This window comes from Tamandua tetradactyla, chromosome 2 (assembly GCF_023851605.1).
Source record: "Tamandua tetradactyla isolate mTamTet1 chromosome 2, mTamTet1.pri, whole genome shotgun sequence".
Taxonomy (NCBI): Eukaryota; Metazoa; Chordata; class Mammalia; order Pilosa; family Myrmecophagidae; genus Tamandua; species Tamandua tetradactyla.
In genome coordinates this window covers 31,745,432-31,771,383 of record NC_135328.1, presented here as the reverse complement: position 1 = coordinate 31,771,383, position 25,952 = coordinate 31,745,432, and the positions used below count along the sequence as shown (strand labels likewise).

The window sequence follows — 25,952 nt, the reverse complement described above, 5'->3', positions numbered from 1 at the left end:
CCTCAAGATGTTTTTAGCAATTCGGGGCAACCTGTCCTTCCAGATAAATTTGCTTATTGGTTTTTCTAATTCTCAAAAATAAGTTGTTGGGATTTTGATTGGTATTGCATTGAATCTGTAGATCAGTCTAGGTAGGATTGACATCTTAATTATATTTAGTCTTCCAATCCATGAACACGGTATGCCCTTCCATCTGTTTAGGTCTTCTGTGATTTCTTTTAGCAGTTTTTTATAGTTTTCTTTATATAGGTTTTTTGTCTCTTTGGTTAAATTTATTCCTAGGTATTTTATTCTTTTAGTTGCAATTGTAAATGGGATTCGTTTCTTGATTTCCCCCTCAGCTTGTTCATTGCTAGTGTATAGAAAAGCTACAGATTTTTGAATGTTGATCTTGTAGCCTGCTACTTTGCTGTACTCATTTATTAGCTCTGGTAGTTTTGTTGTGGATTTTTCCGGGTTTTCGACGTATAGTATCATATCGTCTGCAAACAGTGATAGTTTTACTTCTTCCTTTCCAATTTTGATGCCTTGTATTTCTTTTTCTTGTCTAATTGCTCTGGCTAGAACTTCCAACACAATGTTGAATAATAGTGGTGATAGTGGACATCCTTGTCTTGTTCCTGATCTTAGGGGGAAAGTTTTCAGTTTTTCCCCATTGAGGATGATATTAGCTGTGGGTTTTTCATATATTCCCTCTATCATTTTAAGGAAGTTCCCTTGTATTCCTATCTTTTGAAGTGTTCTCAACAGGAAAGGATGTTGAATCTTGTCAAATGCCTTCTCTGCATCAATTGAGATGATCATGTGATTTTTCTCCTTTGATTTGTTGATATGGTGTATTACATTAATTGATTTTCTTATGTTGAACCATCCTTGCATACCTGGGATGAATCCTACTTGGTCATGATGTATAATTCTTTTAATGTGTTGTTGGATGCGATTTGCTAGAATTTTATTGAGGATTTTTGCATCTGTATTCATTAGAGAGATTGGTCTGTAGTTTTCTTTTTTTGTAATATCTTTGCCTGGTTTTGGTATGAGGGTGATGTTGGCTTCATAGAATGAATTAGGTAGTTTTCCCTCCACTTCGATTATGTTGAAGAGTTTGAGGAGAGTTGGTACTAATTCTTTCTGGAATGTTTGATAGAATTCACATTTGAAGTCGTCTGGTCCTGGACTTTTCTTTTTAGGGAGCTTCTGAATGACTAATTCAATCTCTTTACTTGTGATTGTTTTGTTGAGGTCATCTATTTCTTCTTGAGTCAAAGTTGGTTGTTCATGTCTTTCCAGGAACCCGTCCATTTCATCTAAATTGCTGTATTTATTAGCGTAAAGTTGTTCATAATAACCTGTTATTACCTCCTTTATTTCTGTGAGGTCAGTAGTTATGTCTCCTCTTCCATTTCTGATCTTATTTATTTGCATCTTCTCTCTTCTTCTTTTTGTCAATCTTGCTAAGGGCCCATCAATCTTATTGATTTTCTCATAGAACCAACTTCTGGTCTTATAGATTTTCTCTATTGTTTTCATGTTTTCAATTTCATTTATTTCTGCTCTAATCTTTGTTATTTCTTTCCTTTTGCTTGCTTTGGGATTAGTTTGCTGTTCTTTCTCCAGTTCTTCCAAGTGGACAGTTAATTCCTGCATTTTTGCCTTTTCTTCTTTTCTGATAAAGGCATTTAGGGCAATAAATTTCCCTCTTAGCACTGCCTTTGCTGCGTCCCATAAGTTTTGATATGTTGTGTCTTCATTTTCATTCGCCTCTAGGTATTTACTAATTTCTCTTGCAATTTCTTCTTTGACCCAGTTGTTGTTTAAGAGTGTTGTTGAGCCTCCATGTATTTGTGAATTTTCTGGTACTCCGCCTATTATTGGTTTCCAACTTCATTCCTTTATGATCCAAGAAAGTGTTGTGTATGATTTCAATGTTTTTAAATTTTTTAAGACTTGCTTTGTGACCCAGCATATGGTCTATCTTTGAGAATGATCCATGAGCACTTGAGAAAAAGGTGTATCCTGCTGTTGTGGGATGTAATGTCCTATAAATGTCTGTTAAGTCTAGCTCATTTATAGTAATATTCAGATTCTCTATTTCTTTATTGATCCTCTGTCTAGATGTTCTGTCCATTGATGAGAGTGGGGAATTGAAGTCTCCAACTATTATGGTATATGTGTCTATTTCCCTTTTCAGTGTTTGCAGTGTATTCCTCACGTATTTTGGGGCATTCTGGTTCGGTGCGTAAATATTTGTGATTGTTATGTCTTCTTGTTTAATTGTTCCTTTTATTAGTATATAGTGTCCTTCTTTGTCTCTTTTAACTGTTTTACATTTGAAGTCTAATTTGTTGGATATTAGTATAGCCACTCCTGCTCTTTTCTGGTTGTTATTTGCATGAAATATCTTTTCCCAACCTCTCACTTTCAACCTATATTTATCTTTGGGTCTAAGATGTGTTTCCTGTAGACAGCATATAGAAGGATCCTGTTTTTTAATCCATTCTGCCAGTCTATGTCTTTTGATTGGGGAATTCAGTCCATTAACATTTAGAGTTATTACTGTTTGGATAATATTATCCTCTACCATTTTGCCTTTTGTATTATATATATCATATCTGACTTTCCTTCTTTCTACACTCTTCTCCATGCCTCTCTCTTCTGTCTTTTTGTATCTGACTCTAGTGCTCCCTTTAGTATTTCTTGCAGAGCTGGTCTCTTGGTCACAAATTCTCTCAGTGACTTTTTGTCTGAGAATGTTTTAATTTCTCCCTCATTTTTGAAGGACAATTTTTCTGGATATAGGAGTCTTGGCTGGCAGTTTTTCTCTTTTAGTAACTTAAATTTATCATCCCACTGTCTTCTAGCTTCCATGGTTTCTGCTGAGAAATCTACACCTAGTCTTATTTGGTTTCCCTTGTATGTGATGGATTGCTTCTCTCTCGCTGCTTTCAAGATCCTCTCTTTCTCTTTGACCTCTGACATTCTAACTAGTAAGTGTCTTGGGGAACACCTATTTGGGTCTAAATCTCTTTGGGGTGCGCTGCACTTCTTGGATGTGTAATTTTAGGTCTTTCATAAGAGTTGGGAAATTTTCATTGATAATTTCTTCCATTAGTTTTTCTCCTCCTTTTCCCTTCTCTTCTCCTTCTCGGACACCCACAACACGTATATTTGTGCGGTTCACATTGTCCTTGAGTTCCCTGATACCCTGTTCAAATTTTTCCATTCTTTTCCGGATAGTTTCTGTTTGTTTTTGGAATTCAGATGTTGCATCCTCCAAATCACTAATTCTATCTTCTGTCTCTTAAAATCTGTCATTGTAGGTATCCATTGTTTTTTCCACCTTTTCTACTTTATCCTTCACTTCCATAAGCTCTGTGATTTGTTTTTTCAGTTTTTCTATTTCTTCTTTTTGATCAGCCCATGTCTTCTTCATGTCCTCCCTCAATTTATCTATTTCGTTTTTGAAGAGTTTTTCCATTTCTTTTCGTATATTCAGCATTAGTTGTTTCAGCTCCTGTATCTCATTTGAACTATTGGTTTGTTCCTTTGTCTGGGCCATATTTTCAGTTTTCTGAGCGTGATCCGTTATCTTCTGCTGGCGTCTGGGCATTTAGTCAGATTTCCCTGGGTGTTGGACCCCACAGGTTGAAAGATTTTTCTGTGAAATCTCTGGGTTCTGTTTTTCTTATCCTGCCCAGTAGGTGGCGCTCGTGGCACACGTTTGTCTACAGGTTCCACCGGTGAAAGTTGCTGTGGGTCCTTTAACTCTGGAAAATTCTCGCTGTAGGGGAGGTTCGGCAGCCGAAGCGTCTTGGAAGAGTGCCAGCCGGCCCAGGGTTCCGAACGCCGGGAGGGTTGCCGGCCGCCGCAGCACGGGAGAGCGTCTGGCCGAATTACCTAGTCGGCCCGGGACGCCAAGCGTGGCAGGAGGGCGCCAGCTGTCGCAGCCCGGGAGAGTGCACTGTTCCCAGCCGGATCGGGGAGTCACGTGTTTGGAGGGGTCCCCTGGTCACCGTTCTCCGCAGTCTGGGGATTTCCGACCGAACTCTCTCAGTTGGTCCGGGGGGCCTTGCGTCGCGGGGGCGCCAGCCGCCGCGGCCCAAGGGGACCGCCTGTCCTATTCTGCCAGCTGGCCTGGGAAGGAAGAAGGGAGGGACTCCGGCCGCTTGCCGTCCCACCCAGGAAAGCCCGCGCCCCTCGGTGATCTCACCGGAGCTGGTTCTCCCAGACAGTCAGCTGTTCCAGAATGGGGTACGCCGTCCCTTTGATCTGTGTCGTGGCTCCGGGAGCTGCTCTGTATTGTCTCCACTCCCCTAGTAGCTGTTCTGGAGGAGGAAAGGTGAGGGTGGCAAGGTTGTGGAGGCCGGTGGCGGAGGAGCTGGTGAAGGCAGAAGAGGAGGGCGGGCGGGTCGGCTGCTGTGGGGTGTGGGCGCCGCGCGGCGGGCCAGCGGACAAAGAGAGAGGGGAGAGGAGGGCGGGCGGGTCGGCTGCTGCGGGGCGTGGGTGTCGCGCGGCGGGCTGGCGTACAAAGAGAGCGGGGAGAGGAGGGCGGGCGGGTCGGCTGCTGCGGGGGGTGGGCACCGCGCGGCGGGCCAGCGGACAAAGAGAGAGCGGAGAGGAGGGCGGGCGGGTTGGCTGCTGCAGGGCGTCGGCGCCGCGCGGCGGGCCGGCGGACAAAGAGAGAGGGGAGAGGAGGGCGGGCGGGTCGGCTGCTGTGGGGCGTGTGCGCCGCGTGGCTGGCCGGCGGACAAAGAGCTGTTTTTAGATTTCATAAGAAAATAAAATTTTCAATTAATTTTGAGCAATGTCAAGTAAGGACAGCAAGAGGAAAAAACAGTCACCTATAGTCATTATTTTAAGTACAAAAAAGTGGTAAGAACATAATTTCCAAGTTAGACATCTACTATTGATCATTTGGGATTGTGTCTGTCAAACATTTAAAATATTTCATTTAATTTTTAACAGCTGGTATTATATCCATACTACAGATGAAGAATCGGAGACTCTGTGAGGTCAAGTAACTTGACCCAGATAACATAGCTACTAACTGGTGGGACAGAATGTCTGATTTCATAGCCCAGACAATTTTATAATGTAGAACAAAATTGTGTTTTATAATTGCACATTTCTTTAAAAAAGTTTGTTATGCTAGATTTTTTTTATTTGATGGTGCATCACAACTGATAGCTCAAATAGCTTGTTTGGATATTACTTTGTTTTTTCTCAAACATAAGTTTATAGAGATCATGAATGTCTCTGAAAAAATCTGCTTTCATTCATTTTGCAGTGTTCTGGGTAAACTGAGAGGAGCCACTGCAGCTTCATGCCTTTAAGATTTTTTTCCAGTCTTTGATTTCTTGTGATAAGAAAGAACATGGTGATAGTGGTACTGAATTATAGCCATTTAGGCCTAAAAAGTATACACTCCCTGCTCAAACTTCCACTCCTATCCAGGACACCAATGTTTGGTGTTCTAGTCTAGGGACACCGTTTCATTATCTTTACAATCCGTATAAACCTCCACATATTTTGAAAATTTACGAAATCTATGTCAAGTTGCTTGCTTTCTTCTATGGATAGACACTGAGATTTTTATAATAAAGGAAGAAAATGCTTTTAGACTTCAGCTTGAATAATGCTTTTTTCAGTTGCTTCCTCTAAACCTCTGTTTTCACCTATTAAAATTAATAAGACAATAATATATTTGTATAAAACTCTAATGAGACAGTGTAACAAAATAACTTTAAAACTGGAAACTGGTACATTTTCTCTTTTTGGAGGCTTATCAGGCATTTTAGGACAATATAATGACCCAAATACAGTATTTTAATTAGGTTAATATGATGTTGGATCAGGGTGGGGGTGGTGAAACCAGATGAAGAACAGAGGAGGACAGAGTGATATTGAGAGTCAGAGATGAAAAGAATGCATTAGGTCAATTTGGAGGGAAAATAATATTTCTTGGTGATTAGTAAGAGAGAGGAAGAGAAGGAATTTGTCAGTTAATCCATTCATAAATACTTGAGAGCCTATGATTTTCCATAATCTGGGGTAGGCCATTTGTTATAGAAAGGTGCAGTCCTGTATGGACTTCTAGAAATTGATAGTTTTTTTGGTCTACTCAGCATTCTGCCTGCATTCATGTTTGTAGAGAATTTGGGAGCAGATGCTGGTTTGTGAATTATGTCAACCTATTCCAGTATAAGCAAGTTGAATTCTGTGATTAGGCTACAAAATGTTGCTATAGTAATTTTAATTGGTCTTCATGAAACTTATTTAAGATCACAGACATCTGATTGTGAAGTTTCATGAGTGTTTACAAAAACTTTTTTAAGAGTTTGGAAAGAGTCTGTTTTTCATTGAATAGTTGTAAATACTGTATTTACTATTACCAAAACCATTGTAATGAAATGTTTGGCTTTCAGATAATTTGCACTCAGTCTTTTTAAAAGAATATAGTTTTACTGCTGTATCCTCACTCACATAAAGTCCATCCAAAGTATACAGTGGTTCACAATATCATCACAGTTGTATATCCATCGCCTTGATCATTTTTAGAACATTTGCATCACTCCAGAAAAAGAAATAAAAAGAAAAAAACCCATACATCCCATACCCCTTACCGTTCCCCCTCATTGATCACTAGTATTTCAGTCTATACAATTTTTCCCCCCTCACCACCCCCATTGTTTATTTATTTATTGTCCTTATTTTTTCACATCAGTTCATACTCTTAATAAAGGAAGTATCAGACACAGGTTTTCACAATCACGTTGCAAAAGCTATGTAGTTACACAGTAATCTTCAGGAATCAAGGCTACTGGAACAGTTTCAGATACTTACCTCTAGTTGAGCCGATATAAACTAAAAAGGGATATTGATATGACACATAAGAATAACCTCCAGGATAACCTCTTGACTCTGTTTGAAATCTCTCGGCCACTGAAACTTTATTTTGTCTCATTTTTCTCTTCCCTTTTTTTAGTCAAGAAGGCTTTCTTAATCCCATGATGCAGACTCATCCCCGACTCATCCCCGGGAGTATGTCCCATGTTGCAAGGGAGATTTACAGCCCTGGAAATCAGATCCAAAGAAGTAAGGAGGGCAGTGAGTTTACCTGCCAAATTGGTTTAGAGTGTGAGACTGCATCTGAGCTACAGAAGAGTTCTCTGGGGGATGACTCTTAGGCATAAGTATAAGTAGACTTAGCTTCTCCTTTGCAGGAATAAGTTTCCTTGGGGTGAACCCCATAATAGGGCTGCTTGCAAGAATATTAGGAATTCCCCAGATGGGGAAGTTGAGTATTTCCTACTTTCTCCCTAGCCACCCTAGGGAATTTTGCAAATACTTTTTTATTCTCCCCCCAAATTACTCTTAACCTGTACAAGCCAGCAAGATCCCATGCCCTTTTCAAGATTCCATGTAATTATGGTGTTCGAATAAACTGACCATACAAATTAAATTAGATAATGTGCTACCCAAGATATAAATTTCGCATGAAGTAAACCTCTCTTCTCTTGCTCTTGCACAGAAGTAGATGTTTGAAAATATGGGTCATGTCATCCTTTACCCTGTATTCTGATTTACCTTAGTCCTATAGTCCTATCCAGATCAGGTTCATTCATATCTCTAGTCAAAGCCTGATCATTTTTTCACCTTCTTTTTAAGTTGCTGTATGGGGTACTGCTGACTTTCATAGCTTCAAAGCTCTGAGTCTCAGGTATCACATAAATACCCAAAGTTTCAGGGAACAACCAGGTTATAAACAAATAGCTCAGTGTCTCGGAATTTAAAAATAACACAACTCCAGAGTAGATGTAAGAGCTGACAACCTAAGATCCTTTACAGTAGGCCCCAGCCTGATAACCCATGCTCTCAACTTCAATTCCCCCAGTGTATTCAGTCTTAATGGTGCTGTTTTGAGAAGAAAAACATTTATGAATCTTATATACTCAAATATTCATTCCAGTCTTGTCAACTCTAAACAATAGGATTTAAATAGAATACGTTAGTTCCGGACTAATGAATTTATATATTTTATAGCAGTGGTTCTCAAGCTTTGGGGTACATTAGAATCATCTGGATGACTTGTTAAAACATAAGATTGCCGGGACTTTATTATGGAGATTGTGATTCTGGGTTGGAACCAAATTTTTGCTTTTCCAACAAGGTGATGCTTATGTTGAAAACTATGGACATTTATTAAGGAATAAGACTATCCTAGGGAACTCTAGTTTGGCTTCTGAAAAATGGTTTTAAATAATAGATTAATGAAGGGGTGGTACGATGGTGGCTCAGCGGCAGAATTCTCACGTGCCATTCCAGAGACGGGTTTGGTTCCCGGTACCTGCCCACGTTAAAAAAAAAAAAGATTAATGAATTGTATAACTCCTAGGAAATAAAGTTCATTTTCATAAACATTCAAATACAAATCCCTTGGGATTTGTCAAATATAAAATGTCTGTCATACTCTTTCTCAAAATCTGTCGTTCTGATTATATGCATTTATTTATTTATTTTTAAAAAGTAAATTAGAAAAATGTCCTCAGAAATACATTAAAGACATTATAATTGTCGCTCTCTCTTCACAACTAAAAGTTGAGTATTTACAGGCATTAAAATAATGTTATTCAGGCGGGCCATGGTGGCTCAGCAGGCAAGAACGCTTGCCTGGAATGCCAGAGGACCCGGGTTCGATTTCTGGTGCCTGCCCATGTATAAAAACTAAATAAATAAATAATGTAATTCATTTACTCCAGTAGTTTTCCTTGAAGTTAAAAATCAAATTTGAGCTTTTAAAGAATTTAATGTCTTCAATGAAAAAGCAAAAAACTATTCATTGAAAGGTTAACTTTTTTTTCCATTCTCTCTCTTCCCTCAACCTTCTCAGCCCCATAATTCCTGAATTTCAAAACCTTAAACTGTTTTTGAGGATCAATTGTGACAGTATGGCGAATGTGGTATGTTAAAAATTAGTTTCAGTAACTTTAAAAAAATATGTTTTCTAGCTAATGGGAATGACAACAAGAAATTTAAAGGAGATAGACCTCCCTGTTCGCCTTCCCGTGTTCTCCATCTTCGCCAAATTCCAAGTGATGTCACTGAAGCAGAAGTCATATCATTAGGTCTACCATTCGGCAAAGTAACTAATCTTTTGATGTTGAAAGGAAAAAGCCAGGTATGTAATATTTAAAATAATTATTGACAGGTGTTAATATTATAGATGATTTTTATTTTCTTGAACTTCTTTGAATTTTCCAGATTCATTCTATGAAGACAAATTAGTTTTTTAAAATTTTTTATTACATTAACTTATGTTACAATAAGTTTCTCCATTTAAACCACTTTCATGTGTACAATCAAAAATTAGGTTTTAAAGTAGGGTTGTTTGTTTTTTTTTGTTTTTGTTGTTATGATTGGCAACAAGAAATAGGATTATCTTCCTAATCATATTGACTCAGTTTTTTCTACTTCCTAACAATAAGTATAATTTATAGTCCTAATTATAGGATGGTTTATGAAAATGGTTTGATGATTATACCTTGCTAGAGAAAGAGAAAGGAGGTAAATTATACCTCATTTGATAATTTAAAAAGCAATTACATTTTCTAAAATTGATGTAAATGTACAGTACATTTTTTGTTGTAGAATTAATACACGTAGCTTTATTAATAATTCGAAAGAGGCTGAAGTTGGGTTTTTATGAGTTAATGGGTTTTCTTAAGATGAATGGAATAAGAAACTTTCTTGCTTCTTTGGTGACCATGACAAAATATAATTCTTGTCAAGTTGCTGTTGAATACTCGCTTGCAATCTTGTGGCACCTCATACCCTGCTGGGATGAATTCTTTGTTTGTTTCTTAACTTTTGGCTTTCCTGAAAATTTTTTAAACTGAGGGTAATATATCTTGCCCCTAAATTATTTGTACACATTGTAATATATCACTGTGGTTCTTCTATTTAAATAATAAGTTTTAAGATTTTTTTATTGATTGATGAATATTGGGCGTGAAAGAGATTGAATGATATCTGATTCAGTTTCTTTTGTCTTCAGTAAGCTATGTAATTATTATCCCATTTAATTCAGATGAGGTTACTGAAACCCGAAGAAGTTAATAACATATCTGAATATTGGTCCCTTCTGTGTTTACACATTTTCTTACATCTGTTGCATGCCTGCCACTTAGTCCTTTATGCTAACATGGTTGCTACGATTGAGAATGGTGTGGTTCGCATGACTTGAAAGAGCACACATGGATGGCCGTGTCTAATGGCCAGTTACCAGTGAGGCAGGAGGCAATGTCACTGTTTCCTCTGTCTGTTCTTACTATTGTTTTAGGTTTATATTTACCTGTAAATGCTAAGTGTAACTGTTAGGTTTATTGCTTGTTTTTTTTTAACATTTTTTATTGTGAAATTTATGTACAAAAAAAGTACATCTTAACAAATAGTTTTAGAACAAATTTCAAAGTTCCACCATTACAGTTTCCTTATGGCAGCTCTAAGATATTGGAGACTAAAAAGATTCAGTAGTCATACTCGTTTGTTAAATCCTATCTTTTCTCATACAAATCTTCTTTCTTCTGTGATCCTTTTCCCACTCTTTAGGGATATTTGGGCAGTGACCATTCTGACTTCATGTTGAAAAGGGATGTTGACATTAGGGGTAGGGGTATGCAACTGATCGACGCTCTTGGAGAGCTGGTAACTCTGGGTTTCAGGGCTTATCTGGCCTAGGAACCATCTGAAGGTTATAGATTTCTGAAAAATAAAACTTAGTGAGTGAAACTTTTATAGAGTCTCAGATAGAGCCCTGGGTATTTAGGTTTCCAAGAATGCTTTTTATTGGGGCTTGCCATACCATGCAATTAGCAAAATCAAGCTGAAGTTTGCATAAGAGTGACTTCCAGAATAGCCTCTTGACTCTGTTTGAAATCTCTTAGACACTGGAACCTTATTTATTTATTTTTTTTTACCTTTCTTTTCCCTCTTTTGGACAGGTAGGCATTGTCAGTCCCACAGTGCCAGGGCCAGGCTCATCCCTGGGAGTCATATCCCATGTTGTCAGGGAGACTCACATCCCTAGACAGTATTTCCCACATAGGGGGTAGAGTAATGATTTTACTTGGAGAGTTGGACTTAGAGAGAGAGAGAGAGAGACCACATCTGAGTAACAAAAGAGATTCTCAGGAAGTAACTCTTATGCATTATTATTGGTAGGCTTAGCTTCTCCATTATAGGGATAAGTTTCATAAAAGCAAGGCTTTTAAAATCAAGGGTGTGGCTTATTAACTTAGAAGTCCCTAGTGTTTGAGAGAAATCAAGGATTTCCCAGGTGGGAAAGTCTTAATACTTGCAGTTTTTCTCTAGTCCCTCAGTATTGCTTGTCTTTTCATCATAAATCCTGTTTAGAAAAACACCTCTTACTAACGTCCTTCAGCAAGAGATTCTGATGTGAAGAAACTACAAGGCTTGACTGAAAACATTTGTAGGCATTTGTTAGCTTTCCCCATAGCACTTGGAAGTGGAGTGTTGGAGGCAGAGTGGGGGTTATTTCATATGAATAGTAACTTCTGCTTGTCTTTTTCATAATTTCCACGTTATGAAAATTGAACCCTTTGACTGGAAAAGCTGGAAGAAGCCTCAGTCAGTGGTGCTTCATTCTCAGCACTTACTCAGCATTTTGGAAAAATATAATTCCTTTACTGGACTTCATGTGAAAAAATTTTCTTTTGACATATGAACTAGGTTTTATATAGACAACACAATCATGTATGCCAAAGACATTGTTGAACTTTTCCTTTGTGTGACTTGTTAGAAATTGAGTCAGTTAACAACATTTAGCAAGGAGTTAGCAGAAAGATGCTCTTTCCCCATATAGTGAATATTGCAGTAATGTTTAACTTTTCAATACAGTATTTTTAGAAACCAGATATTAGAAAATATTGCCATAGCTTTTTTATTTAACTTTGATCATTTTTTAAAAACTTTTTTATTGTATAGTAAAACATATATACAAAGCAAAGAAATAAAAAAGCGATAGTTTTCAAAGCACTCTTCAACAAGCAGTTATAGAACCAAAGTACAGAACCCAGAGTTTGTCATGGGCTACCATACGATCCTCTCAGATTTTTCCTTATAGCTGCTCCAGAAAATAAGTGGCTAGAAGGCTTAAATATTTTTTTTTTATCCTCACAGTCAACTTTTTCCTTTTTTTTTTTTTTTTTTTTGTGAAAAATAACATATAAACAAAAAAGCAATAAATTTCAAAGCACAGGACCACAATTAGTTGTAGAGCATATTTCAGAGTTTGGCATGGGTTACAAATTCTACAATTTTAGGTTTTTACTTCTAGCTGCTATAAGATACTGGAGGCTGAAAGAGATATCAATTTAATGATTCAGCTTTCATACTTATTTGTTAAAACCTATCTTCTCTGTGTAACTCCACCATCACCTTTGATCTTTCTATCCCTGTCTTTAGGGGTGTTTGGGCTATGGCCATTCTAATGTTTTCATATTGGAGGGGTCTGTCACTAATAGAGCGAATGGAGATAGAACTATATGATGGTCTTGAGAGGCTGGGCCTCCTGGGTTTCAGGACTTATCTGGTCCAGCGACCCTTCTGGATGACCTTGATTGTTTTTATCCTCTCATCTTAGAAAATTAGAAAAAGTTTTTTACTGCTGCAGTTGGATGGTGGGTTGGACTGAGTCATATGGGCACATTTATAATTTTCAGATGGTATAAATGACTCTAAGTCTATTTTTTCCCTTTGAGATCATTGAACTCTGTTTACTTATTTGTGGGATTCTGTTTGTTTTATTATGGATGGATGAAGTTATTTGTTGGTTGACTGGTTGGTAATACTTAATCTATTGTTGAATGGCTAATGTTACTTCATAAAATATTGTTAGTTCAGTTACAGTGTTTAATTTGTTCAGTTGTGACATTTGATTGCATCATTTAAGCATCATATTTAACATTTGGCAAGTTAATATTCCTTTACTGTGGAAACAGTTATAGAATGTATATTGTGGAAACATTTGGCAAATAAGGTAAATATAAACAAAGGAATAATTTGATTTATAGATACTTGTCATTTTCTGTGTTAAATAAACTTTGTTAATAAATGCATATTCCATAAATAGTAAATATTTATATATACATAATTTGAAATGGTTGCTGTTTGCTAATTAAATACTCTATTATCTATAATAAAAATAATTGGATTAGCTAAAGAACTAGTGCTGATTTGGGTGGGGTTGTTTTTTTTATTGTTAAATTCCTTAATTTTTAAAATTGAGATGTTCTTGCAGTAGTTCTGAGGGCTCAGAATAGTTAGTAAGTATATCTGTTTTATTTGTCTAACCAACCACTAACATCTTCCTGTTACTCTTTGGGTAAAATTATTAGTACGATGAACACAGATATCCAAAAATAAATCACCTAAATGATGCAAAACAATATTGACTTAAAGTAGGAAGTTCTCTCATTTCCCTTTAGAAGATGAGAAGTTATTATTTTGCTAATACCGCCAAATTTTATGTGAAGTGTGATACACATCTGCACATCTGAATTTTTTTAAGAGCCTCAACACCTGTATAAAATTTGAAAAAGAATCTAAACTCTAGGAATACTGCCCAAAGCCATAACTGGAGGAGGGGAGCATTGGAAAGATTTGGTGTGAGAGGTGTTGACAGAAAAATTTTCTTCACAGTAGTTTTTGGGGGAGGAAGGATAGAGAGGGTATGGGTTGGGGAGAACTATTGATAGCTTAAGCTAATGCTCCCTGTCAGTGTTGTACACTTGAAAATCCAGCATTTTAAATTAGAAATCCAAGTGTCTCTTTGAGGACTGTTCATAAACTTAATTCTTATGTTGGGCAGCCTTTTTAAGTTATAAATATTTTGGTTATTGAAAAAAATTCAAAAGTATAGAATCATTTAAAGCAAAAAGTAATATTCCCCAGATCTCTCTCTGTGATATAGTTTGTTGAGATGCTGCACACACAAATGTACATGATGTAGTGTTTATGTATGTGTATATATATGTAAGTATAAATATATAAAATAGGGGAATATACTCCATATTTTTATGTAATTTTTACTTCAGAGTATGTCATGGATTATAATTGATGGTGTATTTGAAAAAGTTGAGTACAATAAAGGATTTGGAATTGGGAATTTGCCAGTTGATTAACTGATTTTATGTGGTTCTTGGTTTTCTTCTCATTTCCATTTCATCTAGAATCGAAAAGTAATTTAAAAAGCAAGACTAAATGCATGCATAAACAATTTAAATATATACTTCCAGAGACTGGGATTTAATAGTTCTCTCCTGAAAATCCCCAGACCACCTAATGGACATTCTACCTTATCAAAAAACATTTCTTGTTAGATCTGGAAGGAATGTTAAAGATCATATTAGTCAGCCCTTCATTTTCTTAGGTGTGGAACCTAAGACTCAGAGGTATTAATGACCAGTTTCATAGCTTGGTCTGGGTCTTAATCAGGTTCCTGGATATTAGACTACTACTCTTTTCACCTTATCTTGATGATTTATCCTTCCTTGTTTTCAGATATGTTGGTTTCTAGCTGTCAAAGTATGGAATAATAAAACTTCTAATGAGAAAAAATGTGAATACCCTATTGTACACGAAAATTACTGTTTTGTTTTGTTTTTTTAAAGATAAAGGGCAGCAAATTGTTATACACACCTCTGGTTCAGAATTTGGGTAGTAAGAGCAGATTTTCCCACCTTTTATTTCTTTTTTGGCTCCCTGAAAATCCTTTTTTATGCTTTTCTCCTAATTATCCTCACCCCCCCCCCCCCCAGGGCCATATACCATTGTAATTGCTAAGAATCACCTCCTCAAAAAAAGAATTGTCAGAAAAGAGTATTAAATCCAGTCTCTGAAAGCTTTGATATAATATGGTGATTTATATTTATTTTTGCCTTTTAAATTTTTCCAGAGTTTAGAAGAAACAGAAATAAGAGGAAAACCAAGAGCCACATAGAATCATGTAATCACCTGGCAATCTCAATCCCACATCTTTTATTGTACCCAACTTTTCAGATATGTTTCTATTTAACATCCATTCTATGAAGCAAAAAATGTTTCACCTCCTTGGGGACTCTGTCTTTTCTGTCGAGAATGCAAAATAGAATAGCAAAATAGTTCTTAACTATCAAAAAATAAGGTTCACTTTATCTTCTTGTGCTTATTGCAGGCTTTCTTAGAAATGGCTTCTGAGGAAGCTGCTGTTACTATGGTGAATTATTACACTCCTGTTACTCCTCACCTACGAAGCCAGCCTGTTTATATCCAGTATTCCAATCATAGAGAACTCAAGACTGACAATCTGCCTAATCAAGCTGTAAGTATTAAAGGCATTTTTAGAATGGTTAAAGAATATATGGTATAGTAAGTTAAAATTAATTTTGTGTACTTTTCATAGGAGGAAGTCCTGTTTGTTTTCTCGTCTGAGGATACTTTATTAGTAAGGATTGTGTATGAAAATTCTTTCTCCAAAACTTAAGAATAAGAAAACAGTGCCATTTAGAAACATTTGAAATGGGATGCTGGAAATGGCTGATACTTATTTTTTCCTTTGAATGTTTGTTTTCAAAATTAAAAAAAAATTATATGATGTTACCCCTTTATCAAATCTCAGTTCTAAATAGAGTTTTAGAAGTCGTGTATTTCAGTTCTTTTTACAGAAGGTATAGCAAAGACATTGAGAAGTTGAGTCACATACTTATATTGTGATATTAAGTAACTGAATCTAAGTTGTTAATAAGAACTTGCATAGACTTATTCATTAAATGATTTTTTGACTCTTCAAAATGTATATGGAATATAAAATATTCCATGAAGTAACATTTCCTACTTCATTTTCTGGTTGAGTCTTTTGTATCTCTGGAGGTTCATTTTTAAATAGTTTAAATAGTAATTTGAAGTTACTTAAGGATAGAAAAATTTTATCTACAAAATACATCTTAAGAAAGAGCTTTCTATTATGTTAACAGCATGTTTGGCCCCTGTACTATTGCTCTAGACAGAGAACTCCTCCAACTCCTTAATACTGTGTTGAAAGGCATTATAATGCAAGCTGCTGAGTTTAAATTACAATTTTCCACATTGTTAAAACAGCGATATTTCCTGCACATAACCCTTAACTTGTTCAAAGAGATATTAAAGATATATAATCGGCTACATAAACTTAGGTAAATGAAGTATTAATATTTTAAATATAGAGTTTTTAAAATGAAAAATGCCTTATGAATGATAAATAGGATACATGCTCAGGGTAAAACATTCAAACAATCCAGAAAAGTAAACGAAATCCACAAAAACAAGTCCAGTTACCCAGAAATAACTAACAACTAATGCTAATGGTTTTGTGTGTATCCCTTCTCTGCTCATGTATGTTATTATGCCTGTATACAAGTCTACACTATTACACAAATGGAATACTGATATTTTGAAACCATTTGTTTTTTTCTCTGTGGCATGCCATGGGTTGTTTCATGATCACAAATAAGTTACTTCATCATTTTTTAATGATTGTATTGTATAAGAGAGACACATGATTTATCCAGTTTCCTGTTGATAGACATTGAGGATGTTTCTGATTTTATGCTTTTATAAATAGTACTGCGGTAATATCTTTGTAATATATATCATAGCACACTTAGTAGGTTGCATTTCTGCCAGTGAAATTGGACAAAGCATATGCGTATTTTATATTTTGATATATATTGCACAATTGCTTTCTGGATACATTATGTGTTGATTTAGGCTGCCACTGATAAAGTGTAAGCAAGCAGTTATCCTATCTTTGTTAATATGATACATGAGAGCTCTAATTGTTTACTTACTTTTATTTGATAATTTGTAAAGTTGAACATCCTCTGACATATGTTTGACTGTATTTCTTTATTATCTAGTAACTATCTTTTTTTTTTTTTACATGGGTAGGCCCTGGGGATTGAACCCAGGTCCTCTGGCATGGCAGGCAAGCATTCTTGCCTGCTGAGCCACCGTGGCCCGCCCTAGTAACTATCTTTTGCCTATTACCTGTTTTAGGTATTTCTTCCTGTTTCTTGTCTTTTAAACTTGATTCTGATGATTTCTGCTGTTAGAGTTTTTAAAAAGCATTTTTATACATATTGTCAATCTGTTAAAATTGTATTATGGTTCCTGTCTTTTGTAACATTCTTAGAAAGGCCTGGTACTCCAAGGTTAAGGAAAAAAAAATCTCTGTGCTTTCTTCTCACAGTTTTATCTTTTGATTGTTTTTATTTTGATGCTTAATCTTTGTTCTATCAAGAATTTGGGGTATGTAGATATTGAGGATAGGGCTTTGATCTTTATTTCCCCCAGTACTACTTATTAAATGACCCACTTTTTATCCACTGATATGAAACTACTCCTTTATGATGTTCTAATTTTCCATACACATGCTGTGCCTACTTACATCTTTTGCTTGCATGTCCTATGATCTGCCCTCATGTGTGCTGCTTATGCATCTTTTGTAATCTGGATTTCATTCTGTTCTGTTGCTGTTTCAGTATACCTTATAGCTAACTATATAGTAGGGAAAAATCCTACTAACTATTCTCTCCAGAAGCTTATTGGTTAGTTTTTCTTGTATATTTTTCCAGATAAACTTTTTAGAATTATTTTGACAACTTCTGTTCCATAAAAAACACAAGTGGGATTGGTCTATTTTATAGATTAATTTAGGGATAATGTATTTACAGAGATTTGCTCTCTAATCTTTTAGGAAAAAGTTACAATTTATTTTCCTTTATGCCTTTGAGTAGAGTTTTAAGTTTTCCTTCATATAAGTCCTACAATTTGCTAATTAGTATGGTTCCTAAATATGTTAGTATATAAGTCTTGGAGAAGGAGAAAAAACAATAAAATTCTTAAAGATTGGATTATTCCAAAAGGAAACAGTGAGAAATCTCAGGTACTTAGCAGCCAAAGCCAGCCCAAATGACCTGTTTTATTCTTAGGAAGCCTTGATTTGCTTCCTTTCCATTTTGTTACTTTAGGGTAGTTTTTATGTGTTGATATTTAATAAAATAATTTTTTTTAATTTGAAGTCACTCACACACCAAACTGAAATCCGAACTGAAAGTACCTATTGCATATATCAAAGGTCAGCATGTTTTTTACTATGATAGTCTTAGAGAGCTGATAAATTTATGTTTTACTCTTTTTTGTTCTCTGAACAGTAAAATATCTCAAAACATGTATATCACTTTTCCAGGTTTATGGAAATACTTACCAAAGGGCAAGGTGAATATCCAGTATTTTTATCTGCTTGATTTAAATTAAAATTATAGCTATGAAATTTAGATCATACTCCGACAATATTTGTGAAATTGTTGTGTTAATAGCAGTCATTATTGTATAGAAAGTTTCCCTTGATCTTGTGGGTGGAAGTTAATAAATCTGCAAGGAAATGACCATGGAAGAACTTTTTCTAAAAATTTTTCCATAAAACCTCATTACACTGAACACTTAAGATCTGTGTATTTTATTGTATGTTAATTTCCATTTTAGATATAGAAATGCCTTCTTCATATTATCTACACATATTTTAATTTTATATGAAATATACCTCCCTTCCCACCCTAATAAAATCCAACCCATGCTGTTATTTCTTTTATTAATCGTTAATGTTGCCCAAACATTCCAAAATGATCTTCTGTAATAGAAAGTCTGCTGCCTCACAATTTTAAACTTCAGATACACGCTCAAATCATGAACATATTTCTTTTTTCTTTTTACCTAAATGTTTTTGCGTATTTAAAAAATTGGAACCATAGGGTTATAAAATAAATCTACTTTTCAGGTGTTATTTTCTCAGATTTTTATTAACTTCTAAGCCTTTCTTGATTGCCTGCTACACAGAGAGCTTTGTACTCAATGTTCTGTGAAGTACCAATACAGAGTATGTGATTAGGATAATATGTACAATGGCTTCCCTCATTTCTGTACTGTGATACCCCTTGTGCCAAAAAGAAGAGGTAGGGAGGAAGGATAATATAAAAAATAATTGCAGGAATAACAAACTAGCTGCAGCTAACACTTAAATAGAATTGTTTGACAAGGAGGGTTGATATAATGATGGACAGAGGATATGAAATAAAGCAGTTGGTGTGGTTAAATTTACTTATTGTGCAGGCTCAGTTTTGATAAGACAATCATTATAATCTTTATAATTATAAAGGAACAGTTATTACGCTTAGAATCTTCTATGATGGTGTCTTTTCCTAGACATTCTAGAGCTGGGTGTCTAATATAATAGTCACTAGCTATTAAATTTAAATAATTAAAATAAATAAAAATTTAATTCCTTGCTATCCACATTTCAGCAGCAGTATGTGGCTCATGGCTATCATCTTTTTACTTTATTTTATTTATTAAACATACCAACATACAAACACAAACAGTCTTACTGTATGATCACTCCATTCTACATATATAATCAGTAATTCAAATGTTATCACATAGTTGTATATTCATCATCACGATCATTTCTTAGAACATTTGCATCAATTCAGAAAAAGAAATAAGAAATAGAATTCATACATACCATACCCCTTACCCCTCCCTTTCATTGATCACTAGCATTTCAAACTAAGTTTATTTTAACATTTGTTCCCCCTATTATTTATTTTTATTCCATATGTTCTACTCGTCTGTTGACAAGGTAGATAAAAGGAGCATCAGATACAAGGTTTTTCACAATCACACAGTCACATTGTGAAAGCTATATCATTATTCAGTCATCAAGAAACATGGCTACTGGAATACAGCTCTACATTTTCAGGCAGTTCCCTCCAGCCTCTCCATTATGTCTTGAATAACAAGGTGATATCTACTTAATGCATAAGAATAACCTCCAGGATAACCTCTCGACTCTGTTTGGAGTCTGTAAGCCATTGACACTTTGTCTCATTTCATTCTTCCCCCTTTGGTCGAGAAGGTTTTCTCAGTCCTTTGATGCTGAGTCTCAGCTCATTCTAGGGTTTTTCTCAATTCCTTGACACTGAGTCTCAGCTCATTCCAGGATTTCTGTCCCATGTTGCCAGGAAGGTCCATACACCTGGGAGTCAGGTCCCACGTAGTCAGGGGGAGGGTGTTGAGTTTGCTTGTTGTGTTGGATTAGCCATGCTTTTATCTCTTCAATTTTTCCTTCTTTCACCACTTTCATTTTTAAATAACTTAAAAATTTTTGAGACAGTTGCAGATTCATAGGAGAGTTTTAGGTAAACAGAACTTTTGATTTCTAGAACTGTTAGGGAATAAGTCACCAACCTGGTGTCCCAAAAGTAGTCCCTTGACTACTTTTAGTGTGCATTTCTTCCAAACAAGGATAGTCTCTTACACAGCCAGAACACAGTGGTCAAAATGAGGCAGTTATATTTGGTCAGTTTATTTGAACACCACAGTTACATGGAATCTTGAATAGAGTATGAGATTTTATTGGTTTGTACAAGTTAGTGTGATGCCCTGATATATCCCAGAGTAAATTGGGCAGAGAATAAAAAAAGTATTTGCAAAATCCCTTTGGGGGGCTGGAGAGAAAGGAGAAAATTAAAACTTCCCCATCTGGGGAATTCCTGATATTCTCCCAAGCAGTGGGGACAACCAGTTCAGTAGACTAAGCCCTCGATCTTGGGGTTCACTCCTGTGAAACTTATTCCTGCAGGGCGGGCCGCGGTGGCTCAGCGGGCAAGAGTGCTTGCCTGCCGTGCCGGAGGACCCCGGTTCGATTCCCGGCCCCAGCCCATGTAAAAAAAACAAACAAACAAACAAAATATAATAAAACAAGAAAATGTTTAAAAATGTTTCCCTTTCTTCCTCCCTTCCTTCCTTCCATCCTTCCTTCCTTCTCTGTCTTTCCTTCCCTTCCTCCCTCTCTCTTAAAAAAAAAATAAAAAAAAAAAATAAAAAAAAACTTATTCCTGCAAAGGAGAAGCTAAGCTTAATTATAATTATGTCTAAGACTCACCTCCCAGAAAACCTCTTCCCTTGCCCACATGTGGCCTCTCTCCAAGCCAACTCAGCAGGTCAACACACTGCTCCACCCTGCATGAAGCATGACTCCCAGGGCTGTTAATCTCCCTGGCAGCATGGAACAAGACTCATGGGATCATGGGATTGAGAATGTCTTCTTGGCCAAAAGCGGAAAGAGAGAAATGAGACAGTTTTAGTGGTTAAGAGATTTCACAGTCGGAAGTTATCCTGGAGGTTATTCTTATGCTTTATGTAGACATCACTTTTTAGTTTATTGCCTATTGGAGTGGCTAGAAGCTGTTGAACTGTGCTCCAGTTGCCGTGATTCTTGAAGACAGTTTAACTTATAGCTTTTACAGTGTGACTGTGATTGTGAAAACCTTGTGTCTGATGTTCTTTTTATCCAGGGTATGGACAGATGAGTAAAAAATTAAGGACAAAAAATAAATAAATAATAAGGGGTGATAAAGGATAAAAAACTGGGTAGATTGAAATACTAGTGGTCAATGAGAGGAAGGGACAAGGGTTATGGGTTTTTTCTTTCTACTTTTTTTGGAGAGATGCAGATGTTCATCCCCAAGATGATCTTGGGGATCAGTACACAACTATGTAATGATATTGTGAGCTGTTGATTTATACTTTGGATGGACTGTATGTGTGTGAAGATTTCTCAATAAAAATATATTTTTTAAAAAGTCTGGAAGTTAGCATTGGTACGTTACTTCCCTCAATTCTCAGACCTCACTCAGGTTTTGCAGTTGTCCCGGTATGTTTGTTATTATAAAAGGCTCCAGTTCAATATCACATGCCATTTTGTTGTCGGTTTTTTTTGGTTTCCTTTAGTCTGGAGCAGTTCCTAATATTTTCCTTTGCTTTCTTGAACCTGACACTTTGGAAATTGTAGACAGCTTATTTTCTCAGGTGCCCCCGATTTGGGTTTGTGTTGTATTTCCTTGTCATCAGATTCAGGAACATCACAGAAGTCATGCTTCTGTGTTCTTCTCATTTTGCACCCTGTCACATGGCACATAATTTCAATTTGTTGCATCACTGATGATGTGTGCTTTGATTACCTGATTAAGGTGGTGTTTGCCAGTTTTTTCCCCCTATACAATTATTAATTATAAAGGGGAAGGAATAGTATTTTGTGGAAAGATCCTTTGAGACAACGTAAATACGCTGTTTTCAACTTTCAGTCTTTATTAGTATGATCTTAACAGTTCCTATTTTTATTTTATTATTGGTTACAATTACTATTTATTTTGAGTCTCAGATTGTCCAGTAGGAGCCCTTTCACACAGGCTTCTATGTCTTTTTGACATTTCTCCATTATTCTGTGAAACTTCCTTGTATAAAGTCCCACACTTGTCTTATATTTCTCTTGCTGTTTTCCCCTTCCATTCCTTCTCTGGAGCCAGGCATTTTTCCAAAGCATTCTGGTTACTTCTAGTGGAAAATGATAGATAGAAGCTTATCCTTTCATCCCTGCTTGAACTTTAACTATCCAATGCCAGGCTGCCTCTCCTTTAAATAACTTCCTTTGCCCTTTTAGGCTCTGACATCACATATCAGCTCTAACCCCCACCCCACGGGTCAACCCCTTACCTAGGAAGGCTGTCTTCCCCACAACAGGTCACCTGTAATGTGTTGACACTCTCTTGACTCTCCTTGGGCTCTTACACTCCTGGGCAGGTATCTACTTCTTCCCGATGCCCTTCTTACCTTTCTCAGGCTCTGATATCCAGCACTGGGCCACCCCCCCTCCCCCTTCCTTACCTCATTTGGGCTCAGATTGCCTTTGCCAGATAGTCTTCCCCCATGATTGTTCCCCTCACTCTTCCCAGCCTCCCAGGCTCTCTTCTGCCAGGATGCCTTTCTGTGCTGATTCCTCCTTACCCCTCTCTAAAGTACCACCTCTACTCTCCTTCCCCTGTATTTACATCTCCCTCAATGCCACCCAGAGGCTTTAGAACTGAGTTGTTCAGGAAGGGAAGAGGAGGAAAGGGGAACTTGAGTGGTTCTTAAATGGTCTTTAAGGTTGCTTTCAAGGCATCTTTAAATTATTATTTTTTTAGGTTGTCTTAAAAATTAGGAAATAGTCCCCCCTTTTTCGCAAAATCATATCCAAATCCCCACTCCACCCTACATTTTTTGGGGGGGAGGGGGAGTAGATTTTTTTTAATGTCTCTTCAAGTAAATTTAAGCAACTTTCTTAATTCTTATGTTGTTGTAATAAATAAGCAGGTGTTTTGACTGTTAAACTGATTACATACTTAGGATGTGTGTGTGCAGACATAGATACTATATTTTGATTTAACTGTACTACATATTATTTTGCATCAACTAATTTTCAAGATTCATATAATATCTCTCTATAATGAAAAGTTCTTATTTTGGATTCTTCTCTAGAGAACTCAAGCTGCATTGCAGGCCATCAGTGCTGTCCAGTCAGGAAGCCTGGCTCTTACTGGAACTCCTGCCAATGAAGGCACAGTCCTGCCTGGGCAAAGTCCTGTGCTCCGAATAATTATTGAAAACCTCTTTTACCCTGTTACTCTGGAAGTTCTCCATCAGGTAAGGAGGAGCATTTTTAAGAAAGGAAAGTCAAATGTTACTTACAATATTTTTGATATTTTGTGTCTAAGTTCCTGAGGTGGTTGCTTTTGGTTGATATATTTGCTTAAATAATAAAGTATTTTTTACCATTCTGTTTCATACAAGAAATGGTACCAAGTAGATATAATTCTTTGACATCCTCCTTCTTCTAATCATATCTAAGAATTTATTGCCAAAGCTGAGGTCATGAAGATTTTCTCCAATGTTTTCTTTTAAGTGTTTTATGCTTTTGATCCACTTCAAGTTAATTTTTATAAAAGGTGTAAGGTTATTCATAGCACTTTTTACCACCAGGTGTTTTGTTAGTACATTGCTTGTTTATTGTCTGTCTTTTTAAAAGCAGTGACTTTTGTCTCAGTTTTGTTCACTGTACAACTCCCAGTGCTTGTAATACTTCCTGACATACAGTAGATGTTCTGTTAATATTTGATCAATTAATAGAGCATTTGATTGCATCTAGTTAAACATCATTTAGTTTCTGTATCTAAAAAAATCACAAGAAGTAGATGGCAATTCACAGGTTGAAATAGTTCATCTATATCACTTTCTCACTGCATTCCTATGATTTGTAATACAATTATCTCATACTGTTACTTCATTTCTATTTTAGCTGTTTGAATATTGTATGGTTTATAACATTCTATAAAATAAGTTAAACCTTTGAATGCCTATTGTGTTTCAGGCACTATTCTAAGCCACTTATGGGTTTTGAAGGTTTAACATCTCAAGGTTGATTTAAGTCAATTTGGTACCAACAGTATTAATATAGAAAATTTATTTTCATTAAAAATGGGAATCAAGTTATATTTATAAAGGTAATTTAGTATTTTTTTTCATAGTTTAGACTAATCTGAACTTTTTTCCAGATATTTTCTAAATTTGGCGCGGTCTTGAAGATTATCACCTTTACAAAGAATAATCAGTTTCAAGCCTTGCTTCAGTATGCTGACCCAATGAATGCACATTATGCTAAAATGGTAATTATGATCTCTTTTTTTTCTATTTTCATTTTCTAGTTGTTAATGACTCATTTCAGTGCTCTCTAAAGAAAGCCTCTGTGTATTTTCTCTTGCCCCAGTTTACCATGTCTTTTTTTTTTATAAGCTAAATATTGCTACTTCTTTCTTCACATATCCTGGCCTTCATCATATCTCAGCTTCCTGGGACTCATTCTTGTTTGTCATATTTAAAGTGTAGAGTTGAGCATAATACTCCTTGCATAAACTGACTAAGAAAGTAGAACTGTTTTTGCCCTTGTGCTTTCTCTACTCTTTTTGCAGCCACATTTACTGTTGATTCCTGTTGAGTTCTAAATGGTGAAGACATTAAGTGTTAGGAAATAGGCTGCCGTCATTTCATGTTGTTCATTGTTTAGTACATGACTGCTTGACTTTTTTTTTCTTCTTCTTTTTTTCTGCTTGACTTTTATGACAAAATACAAAACTTTACATTCAGTTTGATTATATTTTGACCCATTATTCCAGTCTATTGAGATCTCACCTAATTATAATTGTCTTATATTGGTATCAGAAGTATTTCTAATTTCTTCTCAAAGATAGAGGAACTAAGGCTTATAGTATTTTTGTGTGCCATTCAGTGCCTGGCAGTTGGTTAGGAACGACAGCTTTTGCATTTGCTGTACCCTCTTCTCGAGAATAAAGTATTCTTCTCGAATACTTTATTTTGTACCTTTATGATGGCATACTTGTCAATAATGATGATTATTATAAGTCTTTTTTGTATATTTGTTTTATTTTTATGTGCTTTGGAACCAGGTATCTGTTTTTTAAATTCTAGCATTTGTGCATTTGTGAAAGTCATAAGTGATCACAAATATCCCTTTAGTACATTTTTATTATTGCAGAGGAGTGGATTACTGATCATTGGTCTTATATCAGAACTGACTCCAGATTCTCTTCAGCTTATTATTCAAAATATTACAAAATACATTTACAAGGCAAAAAATAAAGGTGGATGGGATTTTATATATTGTGGCCCTGGCAAGTATAGTTTATTAAGGCTTTGTTTCATGCAATTCCAAATAAACTAAACTGAAAAGAATTCGGATGAAATGTAAAATCACAATATTTTAAAAACTTTGTTGTGGGTAAAGTAATATAATAATGGCTACTATTTATGTACTACACAGTAACTTTTCAAGCTTTTCCAATTCTTTTCTCATTGATCTTATTTTTCTGGCATATATAGGCAAGATGGGTATTATTATCCTTATTTTACAGACAAAAGAACTGAGACTTAGAGGTTTTCCTATTCTCCCTTAGAGTCACACAGTT

General features: G+C 35.9%; 1 protein-coding gene across 6 annotated transcripts in view; it reads left to right on the top strand.

Moving 5' to 3' along the window:
• PTBP3 (polypyrimidine tract binding protein 3) overlaps positions 1-25,952 on the top strand; it is a 140,428-nt gene that overhangs the window by 77,802 nt on the left and 36,674 nt on the right. For all 6 annotated transcript variants that reach the window (XM_077142077.1, XM_077142057.1, XM_077142048.1 and 3 more), the window contains 4 exons: positions 9,009-9,178; positions 15,233-15,379; positions 23,452-23,616; positions 24,525-24,635. In XM_077142077.1, coding sequence (XP_076998192.1) covers positions 9,009-9,178; positions 15,233-15,379; positions 23,452-23,616; positions 24,525-24,635 — 593 coding nt within the window. The remainder of the gene's footprint in view (positions 1-9,008; positions 9,179-15,232; positions 15,380-23,451; positions 23,617-24,524; positions 24,636-25,952) is intronic.